General features: G+C 27.2%; 1 protein-coding gene across 2 annotated transcripts in view; it reads left to right on the forward strand.

Moving 5' to 3' along the window:
• LOC129969405 (glutamate receptor ionotropic, kainate 2-like) overlaps nt 1–16,362 on the forward strand; it is a 42,025-nt gene that overhangs the window by 6,624 nt on the left and 19,039 nt on the right. For both annotated transcript variants that reach the window (XM_056083967.1, XM_056083968.1), the window contains exons 2-9: nt 3,347–3,502; nt 5,189–5,440; nt 6,388–6,584; nt 6,680–6,733; nt 8,571–8,729; nt 13,023–13,178; nt 14,185–14,289; nt 15,122–15,232. In XM_056083967.1, coding sequence (XP_055939942.1) covers nt 3,347–3,502; nt 5,189–5,440; nt 6,388–6,584; nt 6,680–6,733; nt 8,571–8,729; nt 13,023–13,178; nt 14,185–14,289; nt 15,122–15,232 — 1,190 coding nt within the window. The remainder of the gene's footprint in view (nt 1–3,346; nt 3,503–5,188; nt 5,441–6,387; nt 6,585–6,679; nt 6,734–8,570; nt 8,730–13,022; nt 13,179–14,184; nt 14,290–15,121; nt 15,233–16,362) is intronic.

A 16,362-nucleotide genomic window follows, 5' to 3' on the forward strand; every position in this document is an offset into this window, starting at 1 on the left:
ATCGCCAAAAGACTCGCCAAGGATCACACGATATATTCAGTAAAATGCTAAGTTCAAGTCAAAAGTTAATATTTCGTAATTATAGTATACCAGTACCATGAAAGGCGTTTTCTGCCTTACCCAATGCCTAAATTTTTTGCGGAGTAGTGGTGAAATTAATACCTTTATAAGAAAGTTCGGAGAAAATTTTGGGGTCAATCACTCCCACTGTTTAAAAATCTTAACAAGCTTTTAAATTTATAAAATAAACATTTTTTTTTTTTTTTTGTCATTAAGCATGTATTGATGATGGTTTGATAGTCCAAAAATTACTACTTAACTGTTATGTTGCCGGATACAAAGTATATGTGTATGAAGTAAGGTTATTATTATAAAAATTGGATTACAAAAGTTTGTGAATTTCATCTATTTTACTTTTTTGCTTACGAAGTATACAAAGAAAATGCATTATAATTGAAAAAAAAAAGATCTTGAGACTTTGGCAAATTCTTATGTTTCAGAAAATCCAGAAGACCCTGAATCCCTAAATCCACAAAGTGCATTTTTTGAATTATATCTGTCTATCAATAAGAAGATTCCAATATTCATTAAATTTATTCATGAAATCTTTGCTCTAAATTCGTCGATTTTTTAAAACAAATTGGAAGAAATATTGTTTGCCAAGGAATTCTAAAACCTTCCGCGTTTTTGCGTGTCCGTTAAGATGGGTTTAATTGGACAAAATCGGGTGAGAGGAAAGGAGATTTTTTCATTTATACTTATATAAAGCTCAATGTGTGTGTGTGTGTGCATGCGTGTTGGTGCTCTACAGGCCAGATCGTTTGACCTACAGCTACCAAATTTGGTACATGTATACATTAGAGGTCGGAAATGTGCACCTGGGGTCCCTTTTTTGAATTTTTAATTAGAATTTTAATTATTAATTAAAAACTAACTTTTCCGCCAAAAAAATGTTTTTATTTTCCCCAACGCCAAATAAGTAAGGCTTCAGTTCTTTCCCCCCACATTAGTGAGGCTAGGGTTAACTTTTTTCGGCCGTTTATTTCAAACGATTCTGTTTATTTTCTTAATGTTTGATGCATTTAAAATTAAACATTATTAATTAATCGATCTTTCAGATTCATTCTGAAGTATGTTTGAATTAAAATAAAGCAGAATAAAGGAAATTAAAAATTTCTAATCTGCATAGCGTTACCCCAACTGGCGTAGAAAAATTCATGCATTTGCGTTACCGTAACTGGCGTTGAAAATTCAAGCATGCGCATTGTGTTCTGATTGTTGACAAATATTATCAACGGATGCGGATTTGATTTAAATTATTTTTAGGTTAGTTGTATGCTTTTGTAATTAAATTGTATTTATGTTAGTTATATATTTTTTATATATGTTTATAGTTTAAGTACATCGTTTTTTAAGTAGTTTTTTTAACCTGTTTTCAACCGATTATTTTAAACGATTCGTTTTATTTTCTTAGTGTTTGATGCATTTAAAATTAAACATTGTTAATGAATCGATCCGCTCATGATGAATCTGAGAAAATTTTGTTGACAAATTCTTGAAATATTACATAAATTAAGAAAGATATTCTTTAGTGCCCATAAAGTTTAAACACTCAGTCACTGTTTTCAGTAATCATATTACAAAAAAAAAAAAAAAAAAAAAAAAAAAAAAAAAAACTTTGTTTCAGTAAAAAATATTATTATATTAATTGCAGATTAATACTTTCCACTTTAATTTAAAGTATAAATTCTACGGGAGTAACAGAAAATTAAAGAGATACATATTACGTAATGACTGAAGGCTTCTATAATATTATGAGTGAATTATATGACTATTAAAATTTGAAGAAGCTGTTAAAGTAGGAATTGCATAAAATATTTAATTATTAAAATTTTAACGAATATTAAGATTGGCGAACCGGCTGGTCGTCAAAGGCGGCTAGTTTAACAATAAAGTAAATTCCGGAAAAGGCGCACATCTTTCTGTATGTCACCTCTTAGTGAGATAAAACCGCCGAGAAGTGGTCGTCTTAGAATAGTGAAACGAACAGTTAAAGTTGCCTTTCGATAATAATGTAGATAAAAATGATAACTGTAAACTTTGAACAATTAGATGGATAAAATTGAGTGTAGTTTTACTATCTAAAATTTTGAACTTAAACTGTCTCTAGTTTAACCAGCTGTCAGTTTATATGCAAGCAAATGCAGTTATTCAAAAATGCAACGACATAGCTAAATGAAATATGGTATTGATGCTAAACTGTAGTTGTATATCGGGTTTTAGTTCAATTGTTGTTCAATAAAAGGCATTCAAAAATGTATAAATGATTTTCCTCAGTATACTATGAAAAATAATTCTCATATACGGGGCTATTTTTGAGATTGTACCTCAGTAACTGGTTAGAGAGACAGGTATTAGAACAAGGTAACTCATATGCACTCAAATGTAAAGACATTAACATTTGGTGCGATATGCTTGCCCTGAAAATTTCTAAGCTATTTCAATTTTTGAGCCACATTCCTTAATACTTTTCCAAAATATTTATTTATTACACAAACAAGACAAACATATCTAAAAAAGTTGTTCTGACATATGCATTTATTTTCACATCGGTTCGCCATTCGTATTTTTCGTTCTTTCTGGGTGTCAATTTCTGACTGTACCTTCCTGAATTATTTCCCTAAAAGGAACATCCTCAGTACAGTATATCTAACAATAATCTGGGCAAGATCGTGTATGCTTGTAGAACATGCTGTAATAAACAATCTAAAGAATATTAAGGTTTCTAAGTGTTTTCATTTTTTTTATTTATCACATTCACGATTTAAACCTTTTGATCATTTTCTGGTGATGCTTGTGATCCTTTTTCACAAAAGATTCATCATATATAAACTAAAAATTGTTTTTTTTCAGTTTTTATGAAGAAAATATCTAAATTTGTATAAATTTCATTTTAAAGTTTATTTTAAATAATTTTTCCTTCATTTTTCTATTTTTTCTTAATATTTATTATATTTCTGATGAAATTGGTGTAAAAATCAGGAAAAATGAATAAAAATTTGAAGCAGACGATAAAAGTATTAACTACGAGCATTTTCCATCATATATTGCTGTCCTTCATATATTGTATCATGTGATATCCGTTCCATTTACAAAACATTGAACAACTCATAAAAAATTCAAGGTTATACAAAATTTAGTAATTACATACTGATTTTGCTGAAAGCTTGAATATGAATTCATAAACTGGGAACAAATAATTAAATTTTTGAAAAATAGAACTGCAGAAAATATTTCTTTTTGTTATTAAAAAATTCGTCCAGATAATATATTTTTATGTTTTTAGGTGGTCTTTTCGACACCGATGAAATTGAACAAGAATTATGCTACCAGATTGCGGTGGACTGGGTGAACGAAGATAGAACAATATTTCCTAAATCTATTCTGAAAGCTTATAAAGAGATTCACGAACCGGATAACTGCTTTGAGGCAACGAAGAAAGGTATTTTCAAATGATTTTATTTAATTTGATTCCTTTCATGCATTTTAAGATGAAATTTTGCATCGAATCCGGTCTTCCCTTGGTCAGATATCTGTCCAATAACTAAAAATCAATTGTAATCTTGTTTTTTGTACCAACTTCTTTAGTATACTTGCACAGGTGTGTTTTTCTGATTGTGATAATATCATTCATTAAGGCATAAATTAGTGAAACGTATAATCTATGATGCTATTTTAAACTTTAAAAAATATTGTTATTTAAATTTGGAAATTTAAAATCAACATTTTTTAAAGACATTTTATTTATGCTAGAACACAAAAATAGAAACTTCTACAATAAATTAAGAAACAGCATATATTTACTTATAAGAATTGTACTCTCAGAATCATAAGAACACATTGATTCTTTTGAAATATCAATGTTTTTGATATGGTGTAATGCTGGTTTAACGAAAGGAAATTAATTTGGGGTTACATTCAGTCAGTTACAATCCATCCAATAAGACCACACAAGCTCAGAAACTGTATGATAGCAAGTACTTGTCTCATCGAGACAAGAACTTACTAGTACAAAGATTCTTTCAGCGCATGCGCAATCTTCCTTCCGTGAATGCTTGACTGGAGTTTTATAAGTGGATGAGTGTAAACACATCTCAATTATTTTTATTATTACATATTGTTGGTGATTCTTATTTTACACGGTGGTTATAATTAAAGTTCCACTTTGAAATGGTCATAAAAGAAAAATTACTGGACCAAATGTTATCAAACTTGGTAATAGTTTAAAAGAGGTCATGAGAATTTCTTTTCAGCCAAAAAAAGATCAAAAACTCACCACCAGACGAAAAATGGCGCTGTATGCATATTGATAAACAAAATAGGACGTGAAGATTTCGGTTTAAAATGTTTTTAATCTATTTCTGAAACGTGTTATAAAGCATGTTAAATGTGTGTTATCTCAAAAAGCACTGTTTTTGTTAGAAATCTAAATAATATGGCGGAACTGAATGATGCTATACACAGACATGTGCATAACATCCCTCCCGATACTACTGTTAAAAATGCGGTAATGCGATTTAACTTGCTTTCAGAAAATGGTGGACGCCACATTGAACATGCTTTGCAACATGTTTCAAAAAAGATTAAACACATTTTAATCCGATATCTCATGTGCTATTTTGCTTAACAATATTGCATACAACGCCATTTCACCCCTGGTGGTGAGTTTTTGAACTTTTTTTTTCTTTTTTGCGGAAAAGAAATTTCTATGACCTTCTTTAAACTATTACCAAGTTTGATAACATTTGGTACAATAGTTTGCCTTTTAACCATTTCACAGTGGAACTTTAATTATAATCACCCTGTACTTGCGCTGTTTTAGCATGGCGAAGAAAAATCTTGGGAGATGACGAAAGAATAATAAAGTTTCAGTTCATCAAAAATATTCAAAATAATTAGAGTAGAACTTGAAATGGAAGCATGAATATTTTCCCAAAGGCCTAGATTTTAACCGCCTATATGTGTTAGGTAATTCTACAAGAGTGCTGTTCTAGCATACTGCTCCTTTCTGCCTAAGATCACCCCCTCGCAATCATTAAAAGGTTTCCTTCATTCTGAAATTGGCAATGCATCATTGGTAGTTATAAACTTTATTTTTTCATTTTTACCTGCGTTCAATTTTGAATAGTCTGCAAGCTGCTGGGTCATGGTTTGGCTGGAATTTTCGGACCACAGTCTTCCGTGGCCGCAGCTCACATTCAGTCCATCTCGGATGCACTAGAAGTGCCCCACATCGAGTCCAGATGGGATTACAAGCTCCAGAGAGACGATTTGTCCATTAATTTGCACCCTCGTGCATCCACATTAAACCAGGCTTATATCGATGTTGTGCGAAAATGGGAATGGAAAGACTTCATCATTGTTTATGAAGAAAATGAAGGTAAGTTTTCATTATTAAATAATTTTTTAGATGAAATCAAATTCGTAATATTAGCTTATTTTACCTACTCCTGCAAAGTTTTGTAATCACAGAGCGTTAATAGTTTGAATTTGGTAGCCATGGATCATTTTATTTTTGTATAGATCATTTATTGGATCACAGAAGAAAGGTTTGGGTATTTCGAAATTAAGATAATCAAGGTTGGATGCATAAAGTATTTGATATTTGGTACAGGGTATGGATAAATCTTTTTATTTTCGTGTTTGGTGTAATTGTCATAGATCATTGAGGTATCATGTAAATTTAGGTAGGAACAAAATAATAAATTATACTGGTCAGGGAAAAAATAAATAAAAAACTGTTTGCAACATTCAAAGCACTGCATACCGAAAAGAAAAGCCAAAGTTAATCATTTTATTAAATTAAAATTCATTATTTACTAAGAAATAAGGCATGCAGACTCACAACAGACCAAACACAGGGTAGGTGAAATTAAGTCGTTATTAGTGTGGAATTTGCTAGTAGTCAAAATATATAATCGGAATATATATTTTGTCATGCCTCTAACCTCCATGTAGCTGTTCCGGCTTCTTGACAAGAAGCAGATGAAGTAAAGAGAGAAGGATAGTTGTGCGGGAGTGTGTGGCTGATACCGGTAAGAGTGTGTGTTGACAGGAGTTCCTTTGGGAACTCCGAGAAATGATTTTAAAATCAAATTGGAATTTTAATGTAAATAGTTATAAATCATTTAATCCATTTATAATAAACTTGTGTTACCAAGAAAAGTGTCATCACTTGTGAAAAGTTCCGCGACGTATTTATTGCATTTCTTCTTGTATAGAAAACTACCCGATATTGTTTATGATAAATTATTTATTCTTGAGATTGTGGATTTTTATTTTGATGTTAAATCCTCATTTCCTTCGATAATATGTATGCTATTGCAGGGATTATTCGTTTGCAAGATTTCCTAAAGGAAACCTCCACCCGTAACTGGAATATTCAAGTGTACAGGTTCCAACCTGAGCAACCGTACAGAAGTCTGTTCAGGCAGATAGGGTCAACCTTCTCGAAGCGGCCGGATCAAGATATTTGTATTATACTTGATGTTTCGAGAAAGCACCTTAAAAATGTTTTGAAACAAGTAAATAAATTTCGTTAATAACTATAAAATCAACTATCAAAATGGATTGAAATGGGATTTAATTCCTTTGATACTTATCGTTTGCCATATTTTAGGCTCAACAAGTGGAAATGATGACAGTCAGGAACAAGTACATCATAACGTCACTGGTATGATACTTGTGTATGCTTGAACATTAGGATTATCTTTCATGAACTAACTGAATTCTAACTGTTCTCTGAAATGTTAAATGCATGTTTAAAAATTAACTCTTATAGAAGAAAGTGACAGTATATGAGAAAAAAGTTGAATATATAATAAAATATTCGAAATCAAAAGAAAAATGATAATTCATTTATAAGAACGTTTAAACTGAAATTAAACTTTCATAATTATAATTACAATTATTGCTCCTTAATCAGTGGATAATTAAATTTCAATGTATTTTATTAGAGTGCCTTTAAGAAAAGCAAAAATAAACTCGTTTTAACAAAGATAAAAAAAATGACTCAATTTAAAAAAAAATATTTTTATAATTGAACTTACCTATTATATTTTATGAGAAATATATATTTAAAAACTGGTTTCATCGCACGAAAGTGACCAAATATGATAAAAAAAGTTAAATGTATTTTAATATATAATTAATTAACAGTATACAAATTAAGGAGATATATAAGAATGTTTAAATTCAATTTGAACTTTCATAATGATAGTTTTATAATTATGATTACAATTATTATCCATAAACAACAGATAATTGAAATGTAATAAATTTATTAAAGTGTCTTTAAGCAAAGCAAAAATAAACTCATTTTAACAATGGCAAAAAATGACTCAATTAAAAAAATATTTTTTTAATTCAACTTACCTATTATATTTTTAAGTGAAATATGTATTTAAAAATAATTTCCTCGGAAGAAAGTGGTCGAATATAAGAAATACGTTAAAATATATTGTAATTTATTACTAATTAACAATATACAAATTACTAATATTACTAATTAACAACATACAAATTAAATAGTTAAATACATTAAAATATTCGAAATCAAAAGAATAATTACACATATAAAAACCTTATAATTAATTACTTTTTTATTTAATATTACTTTTACTAATTACTTTTTACTTTGCTTTTTATAATAATTAATTTTTGCTTTACTTTTTATACTAATTAATTTTTACTTAATGAGCTGCAAAATAAATTATAATTGCAACTATAATATGCAAGTAGCAAATAGTTTGATTACAATGAATTATTAGAATGCCTTTAAGAAATGCAAAAATAAACTAAATTTTATAAAAAAAAATTAGGCTCAATTTTTAAAAGAATATATATTTCATAATTTATTTTGCTGTTTTACAGCTCAGTAAGAAGCATTTTAGTTAATATCATTCTGAAAATGACTCCCAACCAAAAAAGGTTACCAATTTTTTTCTGATGAATGCTGAAGCACAAAAAATAAGCATAGCATTACGAGTTTAAGAGAAAATTTTAATTATGTAACTTTTTTAGAGTAAGATTTTAGTTTTCGTAAATTATTATTAGTTTTCAATATGTACATTAACAAAATTAGTCTTGCAGTCAAAGCAAAAGCACTTTTATTGAAATTCAAATTATGAAAGCTAAGGCAAGTATTGACTCATACAAAACGAGTTTGGATAGGGTATAGAAAAAAATAATGATGGATTGCTTTATCTTTCCTGATGTCTTGAGAACAGCAGATAAATTAGCTTTGATAAGAGCTGGAAAATGATGGATCACTGTGGATAAATATTTCAAAATTTCGAAAACGCAGCCAGACAACTTATTCTATTCCATTCGATTTTCTATCATAAGTCAAATAAATCTTCGAGTAAGACAACAGCAATTAGCATAAATTGACAACCAATTTTTCAGAATGATATATCTGAGTGAACGTTTTGTTTCTGTGCAGAAATTCTGACGATATTGACTATTCTTTTGATAGAAAATGCATCGATTTTTCTTTTCCTTTTTTTTAGGATCTCCACACAATAGATTTAGAAGATTTCCAATACAGTCGAGCCAATATAACTGGATTTCGGCTAGTGAAAACCGAAAGTCTCTTATATCAACAACTTCTGAATGAGACCAATTATCGGTTGATGAATTTGAGAGAAAATGCTGTGGATTCGATTTCTGTGTGTTTTAATTTTTGCATGATTATCGTAAATTGGAAATATTATCATATTCTTATTTTCTAATTCAATTCAACCACATGTTACACATTGTTTTTATATCACAGAATTCGTACAATATCATGCGAAATACTCTTCTTATGTAATGCACAAAATAATTTTTTTGAAAAATGGAATGAAGATAACTTTAAAAAATCGATTTCTCAATTTTATCAATAAATGCTCGTATTACAGAAATGCATAAAATTAAAAAGCAAAAAGTTCATAAATTAACACTGAAAAATGTAATTAATAAGAACCCTCCCCCCCCCAAAAGTTTTTTTTGTCTTCTTTTTTTTCGTTTTTTTACCTTGTATCTTGTATAGAGAAAGTATTGTAATCGTCAAAAGATTCAAACTCTTATTAGATTTTAATAAATCTCCAAGATTTAGAACTCCCTGAGCAATTTTGGAAAATGTCTGTCCGTCTGTTTGTCTGTGACAAAGATAATTCAAAGACGCTTTAAGCTAGACAGATGAAATTTGGCATGCGGTCTTTACACCAAATTTGTAGATTTTTATCAAATTTTGAGCAATATCCACTCAGCGGAAGTCTATATGTCCGGATGTTCTAATATAAGTTAACACGATAAATACAAAACGATGAGAGCTAGATAGATAAAATTCAGTTTACAGATTTAACATCTATAATGTAGATACTAAATTTTGAACTAAATCCAACAAGGAGTTCACCTGACCTTACATGTTTCTTTCAGAAACATATAAACGCGATAACTGAAAAACGCAATGACTTAAATATATTTAGTCTGAGAATTTATGACTACAAATGCATCTTTGGGTAAATTTTTTTTTCGATCGGTTAGTAAAAACATCTAATACACAAATTCGATTTTCAGATGCTATTTACCAATTGTAAAATATATATATATATTATATATATATATCGAGTTCGGCATGATTGATTCAGTAAAAATATTTAATTCACGCCAAAGGTTAATATTTCGTAACTATTGTATGCCAAAACCATGCAATTCATTTTCTGAGATATCACTTTTATTAGAGAATGTCCGAGAAAGTTTCTAGGGAGACCATTAACGTTGGTTTCTCCCCTTTTCTCAAAACATGTTTATGTCAAAATTCGGCGAGGGCATAAAATTATTTTATTGCATTCGTATAAAATTTGTAATTAATATTTTTTAATTTAATATTCATTGTATAATTATTTAATATTATAATTAATATTTATAATTTTTTAAATATAATATTTATTGTATTTTGCAATTTAATATTTACAAGTACTATGCAACTGTTTACCCCATTCTTACTTATTTCTGTGCAGTAATTTAATATTAAGAGTCTTATTGTAATGATAAGCATATGTAGGAATTATTTCCCTGATTTTATATTTGTATAATATTCAATATTTTTAACATTTTTATTTTAAGCAAGTAAAAAGGATAATAAATTTAAGTTGTAAATTAAATTCACTCATATCCAAAATATTATCCATTATTTTGGAATATAATTTGAATTTATTCAGAATTTCCTTTTTTAACTTACCGATTGTGACTGATGATCTTGAGGAATATCACATCACGTCATATTTTTGATTTACTATTAATATATATATATATATATATATATATATATATATATATATATATATATATATATATATATATATATATATATATATATATATATATTAATACAAATATTTCAAAATCAATACTAAACAAATATTGTTATGATATCTCATAAAGAAGATAATCCATTCTTTCTATATAAATATATTCAACATTTTAGATAATTTTTTGAAATTTAAACTTAAATTTCGAATATTTTCTTTATCGAGAATATCCCATCTCCCTTAATAAAAGTTATATACATTGTTAATACACTGTAAACTATATATTTGCCTCGGGTTTGCAAAAATTCTCAATTCAATGCATGACTGTAAAAATGTTAAATCTATAATATAATTCTTTTTCTAAGCATTTTTAACGATTCTTAAGATCAAAAATTAATCCAGGTTTTACTGTCATGCATATATAAAATTTCTGAGCGTGATTTCATTGCTGGGAAAGTAACGAAATGATTTTTTTAAAAATAATGCAAGCATTTATTAATGTACTAGATAGTGTGAAACATGATTGTAACAACGTAAACAAGTTAAGTAAATATTCTTCAGAAATCAAATTTTAAATATTTTCATAACTTATTCTTAAAAAAAATAATTAGAAAATTTCTTTTTTTTTAATCTTTTTTTTAACTTAGAGATTACCTTTTCTAGTTTCTTATTTCCTTATCTCCTTTAGCATTTCGTGTTTTCACGATTTTTGTTTGACCAACAGAGTTTTGATTTTGATTTCTTTTTTTTTACATTTTGAAAGCTTTACATAATTTTTTTTATTTTGTTATTTCCTACTTTTTTGTTTTTAACCCATTAGCATCTTATTTATAGGATTGTTACATTTCACTTCCAGCTAAGTAGAATATATTTTATTCCTTCTCTTTTGTTTTGACTGACAAATCAGTAAGTATTCTTAAACATGTAAACAATTTTTCAACAACAAATAAACTAGAAACACAATCCATTAGTCTAATTTTAAAACCAATGTAATACCATTTTAAGATTTCTTTTAAACAAGGAATTCTTTTAATTTTTTTTTCTTTTTTATAGTTTATTGTATTTAAAATTTTTTTTAATGTATAAAAAAAATTTTAAACTAATTTTTTGTCGATTTTACGCTAACATTCGCCAAAAGATTTTTTCTTTCTGAATTTTATTTTATTTTATAGTTATTGTAATCCTAATGTTTTTAGCCTAATTAAAAATAACTTTAATAAAATCTAAGTTTTAAATTAAGTTGGAAGTCAACGAGTAAATATATTTCATAATTCGTTGGTATATTTTTTACAAAATTTCTTTACCAGTTTTTCTTAATTTGAGCAACAGATGGAGCCATGGATGTGCAACCAAATTTAATAAAAAATAAATAATCAATTGTTAATTTACTTATGAAAATACTGCATCAGCTTCGTAAAGATAGAATTTTAAGGAATCTTAGTAGTTAACATATCAAAAAATGAGTAAAAATCTATTACAAAAAATCTTTGCGAATGTGAAAGAAATCTATTTGAATAAAAGCGTATAAAAGAAATTAAATAAAATGCTTATCACAACTGTATATGACAAAAATATCAATATTATAATTTTTTTATAAGAGAAATTATTAATTTACAATAACGTGATAATTAATAAAAATATTTGCAAATGGTTCAGATATTTAATCCTTACGGATTTCCAAAATATGAAATATTGTGTTACTCAAATGAAATCGCGTTTTAATCTGGTCAGGTAATTTAAACACATGGTAACAACACATACATTAAATACATAAACACTTGACATTTAAACACATTTTGCGTAATATTGGGGGCTTAAAGTCAAACAGTAAAATATGAGATTTTCAGATAGCAATTTGAAACGAGATACATTCAACTTTTTCTCATACATTGAGCTCTTTGTTTCCATGCTACTTAATACATTTTAATACTATTAAATATATACTAAATATACCACTAAATTTTATCTTTGCGTTTGGAGTCACCGAGTTCACTTGTGTTGAAACAACAAGAAAGACTGACTTATTCAGTAGGAATTTCATTTCAAATTTGTTGGAAATCTACTACTTTGACCTAAAGAAAGTATACGAAATATCATCTGTCCCTTGAAACGTATTTAAGAGGGGGGGGGGACAAAGATTTTCGGACTCCAAAAAGTTTGAAATGTGGAGATTCGTCAAAATCTCGAATCTCGATTTCTTGACAAAAACTATACTTTCTCTTTATTTCGCAAAGTTTCAGTATAATTTACAGTTGTCTCATCATCCATAACACCTAAATTTTTGTTGAACGGAAGTGGCATCGTGTGTAGAATACAATTGCTTTTATATCATTTTTAATTCATTAAAAAGTCAATAAGCCTATTTCATTGAAAATTAAAGTTCGATCCACTGCTGATGTTTATGAGTTAGTTAGAGGCTATTTTGTCGACATAAAATACTTTTAAGAGCCTGTCGATGCAATCATATTAATTTTACATTACTATCTTCAATGTTATTTCATTCTAAAGTTTGGTAATCAGAGAATGCCTTAGAAATTGCACTATATTTTTCATATTTTATGAAACATAAATACCAAAATTTAAAATATGCTTTTTGTACTATTATATTAATTGTATTTATTCACATCTTTTATTTTAAAATTTACTAAAATCGTGTCTTCGTTTTAGACAGCTTCCGCCCTGATTCACGACGCCGTGGTGCTTTTTTCGAAGGCACTTCAAGATCTAGACTACGGCAAACACGTGGAGAGTTTTCCTGCTATCTCGTGCGACGATATCAGAAAAGGCACTGATGGAACGAGTATCATCAATTACATGAAATCAGTAAATTCATTCATCTTATATTCTCTTAATTTATACAAAATACAATCCTATTTTACCTAAACTAAAATGTTCAGACATCCCGAATTAATCAGAAAAATTGAGAATTTTTATTGTTTTTCGTGAATTTGCCTCGAACTTTAATTATAGTTACAGGACTATAAATAAATACTATTTACTTTTAAATAGGTCTTTAATTTATGTCTAATACAGGCAAATTAAATAATATATTATAAATAGGTAAAAATGTTATATAACCTATAACATTATATAGGTTTAAAATAGCTAAATAAATATGTAATATATTATGAAATTAGAAAAGAAATTAATCTTAAATTACATACATCACATTTCTTCTCAATTTTTATTTTATTTTTAAAATAATCAGATATTCCGAAAATCGAGAACACAATTTTTGACATAATCCTGTGTTGAAAAGTATCTCGAATTTCGATATCCTTGATTTTTATAATTTTCACCAATTGATAAATAATTAATGTAAAAATAAATTAGTTATGTTCATTTTTTTTCAAAAGTTACCTTCTGAAGAATGTTTTTTTTTCATTTATACAAAGAATGGGGTCACTCTAAAATGAACCAGTATAAAAGAATCTCTATTAAAGAAAAATAGTAAAAATAATAATAATAAATTCTTAACGACCTTCTTATTTTACTGTTTCTTACTTATTTATATATCCTAACTGGGAGACACTTTAGATATGGAGGTATAAACAGTTTACACTAAATTCATACTCTTCGGTCTTATCAAATGGGATTATTTTAAATAAATCCATTCCATATTAATAGTTTTGACAGCCAAGAAAACAAATATTCCGACTGAATAACCTCATCTCCAAAGGCATTTAGCTTAAAAATATAAATTAAATTAAATCAAAATGTTTATCGCTTTTATTTGTTATAAATTTGTGTTATATGAATGTCTAGTATAATAAACTAAATAGATTTAAAGATCTATACTTTACCATAGATTTTTCTTCTTGTTACTTAGAATAAAATAATAGGAGTTACAGGATTGGTGAATTTCGACGTCCAAGGATTTAGATCATCTTTCGACCTCGACATTTTGCAGCTGTCGAAAGAAGGTCTTAAAAAGGTGAAATCTATTTGTAATATGCATGAAATAATATTATATTATATATATATATATATATATTGAGTTAAAAGTGTAAGTTCTCTTCTGTTAATCATAAGCATTCTTTGCCATAAAATTTAAATTAATGTTCAGTTCATAAAAAAGAAATTTTTCTTTTAATTAGTGAAGCTTTAGAAAATTATGATTCAATATAGAATTTTCCTTGAGAAACTCAGGACGAAATTCTTCTCAAGAAAAACGAATTTCTATTTGCGAATTCCAATTAGCGAATTAAAATATAATGAATGTTATGAGAAGAGAGACATTTTATGAGAAATTAAATTATAAAAAATATTTTTGAGAAGCTTAGTCTTTTGAGGCTGAAAAGGAAGCTAATCAGCTTTATGTTATACAAAATGAAAAATAAATGTTTCAAAACAAATATGATAATTGATTCAGACAATAAGCATTGAATTGCAATAGTATTTTGAATTTATTTTATAACATTAAAAACTGCAGTGTTAAAAATATTTATTTTCTGCGATTTGATAAATGTGCGAGATTTGATAAATGTTTTCACCATACAATAAATATCGTTTAGTATTTTCTATCATGATATTTCAGTGTGAAGCTTTTAGACAGGAAAAAAAAGACGGCATTTACATTACGATTTAAAATGTTAAGAATTAAATCAGTTGAAAATATTAAATTAGCATTTTTGGATTAATTTGTTTAAATAATGAACTATTTTTATTTATATTATGTGGAATTTGATATTTTTTAATATAAAACTTCTTGTGTATAAATATATTAGTGTAAATTAAGAATAAAAAGCTTATCGTTCTTAATTTAGATTGGAGTTATTTTGCCTGGCAGATATTTAAATATTACAGACATGGTTGAACCGGAGGTTACTACCGAATATTCTTTGGAACATCGAAAATATGTTATTACTACTATACTGGTAACTTCTTTATATTTGTTCAAATTTTAAAAGTTCTTTTTATTGAGTTTCGTGTGTACTGAAAATTATTAACTTTGATTGTATTTCATTTAATATTAGGAACTCATTTTTATTGTTCATTTTAATTTTAAGAAACGATATCTTGCCTTTTCAGAAATAAGTTATTTAATCGAAATGCCAAAAGTATTACAAGATTATTTTTTATAAATAAATTATCAAAATTTCAGTCTCAAATATTGGCATTTAAATAAACTACTTCACAATTCAACTTTTAAAAAAAGAAAAAGAAAACAATTACATGATACATGGTGATCTCAGTAGAAATGCATTATAGGTTAAAGATTCTATAAAAATGAAATAATTATCAAATATTTTATATAATGGAGCTTTTTGAATATCAATAACGCATATCTTTGATTTTATTATAGATAACTTATCTGATTTTATGCCGGAATACGTAATCATGCAACTTCAGCAATACATTTCACATGATGCCGCTTGCAATAAATATTTCCAATTACCATCTAAAGCTTCTAATTTTACACAGTGGGGATTCTATTCTATTCTATTATATAATAACAAAAAAAATATACAAATATAAAATAATGTTTTATTCTATTAATCACTTCAACAATTTGTAAATTTCAGATAAAAATGGGTAACTTGATTACTTGTTATTAAGTTATAGGCAAGTAAGTGTTAATTTCAAACTTCATGGCTCGAAAGCGCTGTAAGCGGTCTCACCGTGTGGTATATAATCACTCTTCTATTCTTACGCACCACCTGTTTGTCTATATCTCTCTCCTGTTTAATTTAATGGGAGCAAATAAGTGAGCACTTAGTTGAAGAAAAGAGAAACTTTTATACTTTCATAACAAAACAACAATAAAGAAAAGGTAGAATGCAATGCGTCCATAAGCTTTTTACGTCATTATGCAATGGCAAATAAATATCATTTCTATCTTGAACATGGATAATCTTTATACAAATTTAGCATCTGCACATCTATAATTTTATTAAAAAATATGGATTGAATTTAATCTATAGATTATGAATTCGATATTGTAACAATAAAATATAAATTATTATTCGGGCTTAGTAAAAAACAAAATATGGTAATTGATCAATTC

This window comes from Argiope bruennichi, chromosome 5, assembly GCF_947563725.1.
Source record: "Argiope bruennichi chromosome 5, qqArgBrue1.1, whole genome shotgun sequence".
NCBI classification, from domain to species: Eukaryota; Metazoa; Arthropoda; class Arachnida; order Araneae; family Araneidae; genus Argiope; species Argiope bruennichi.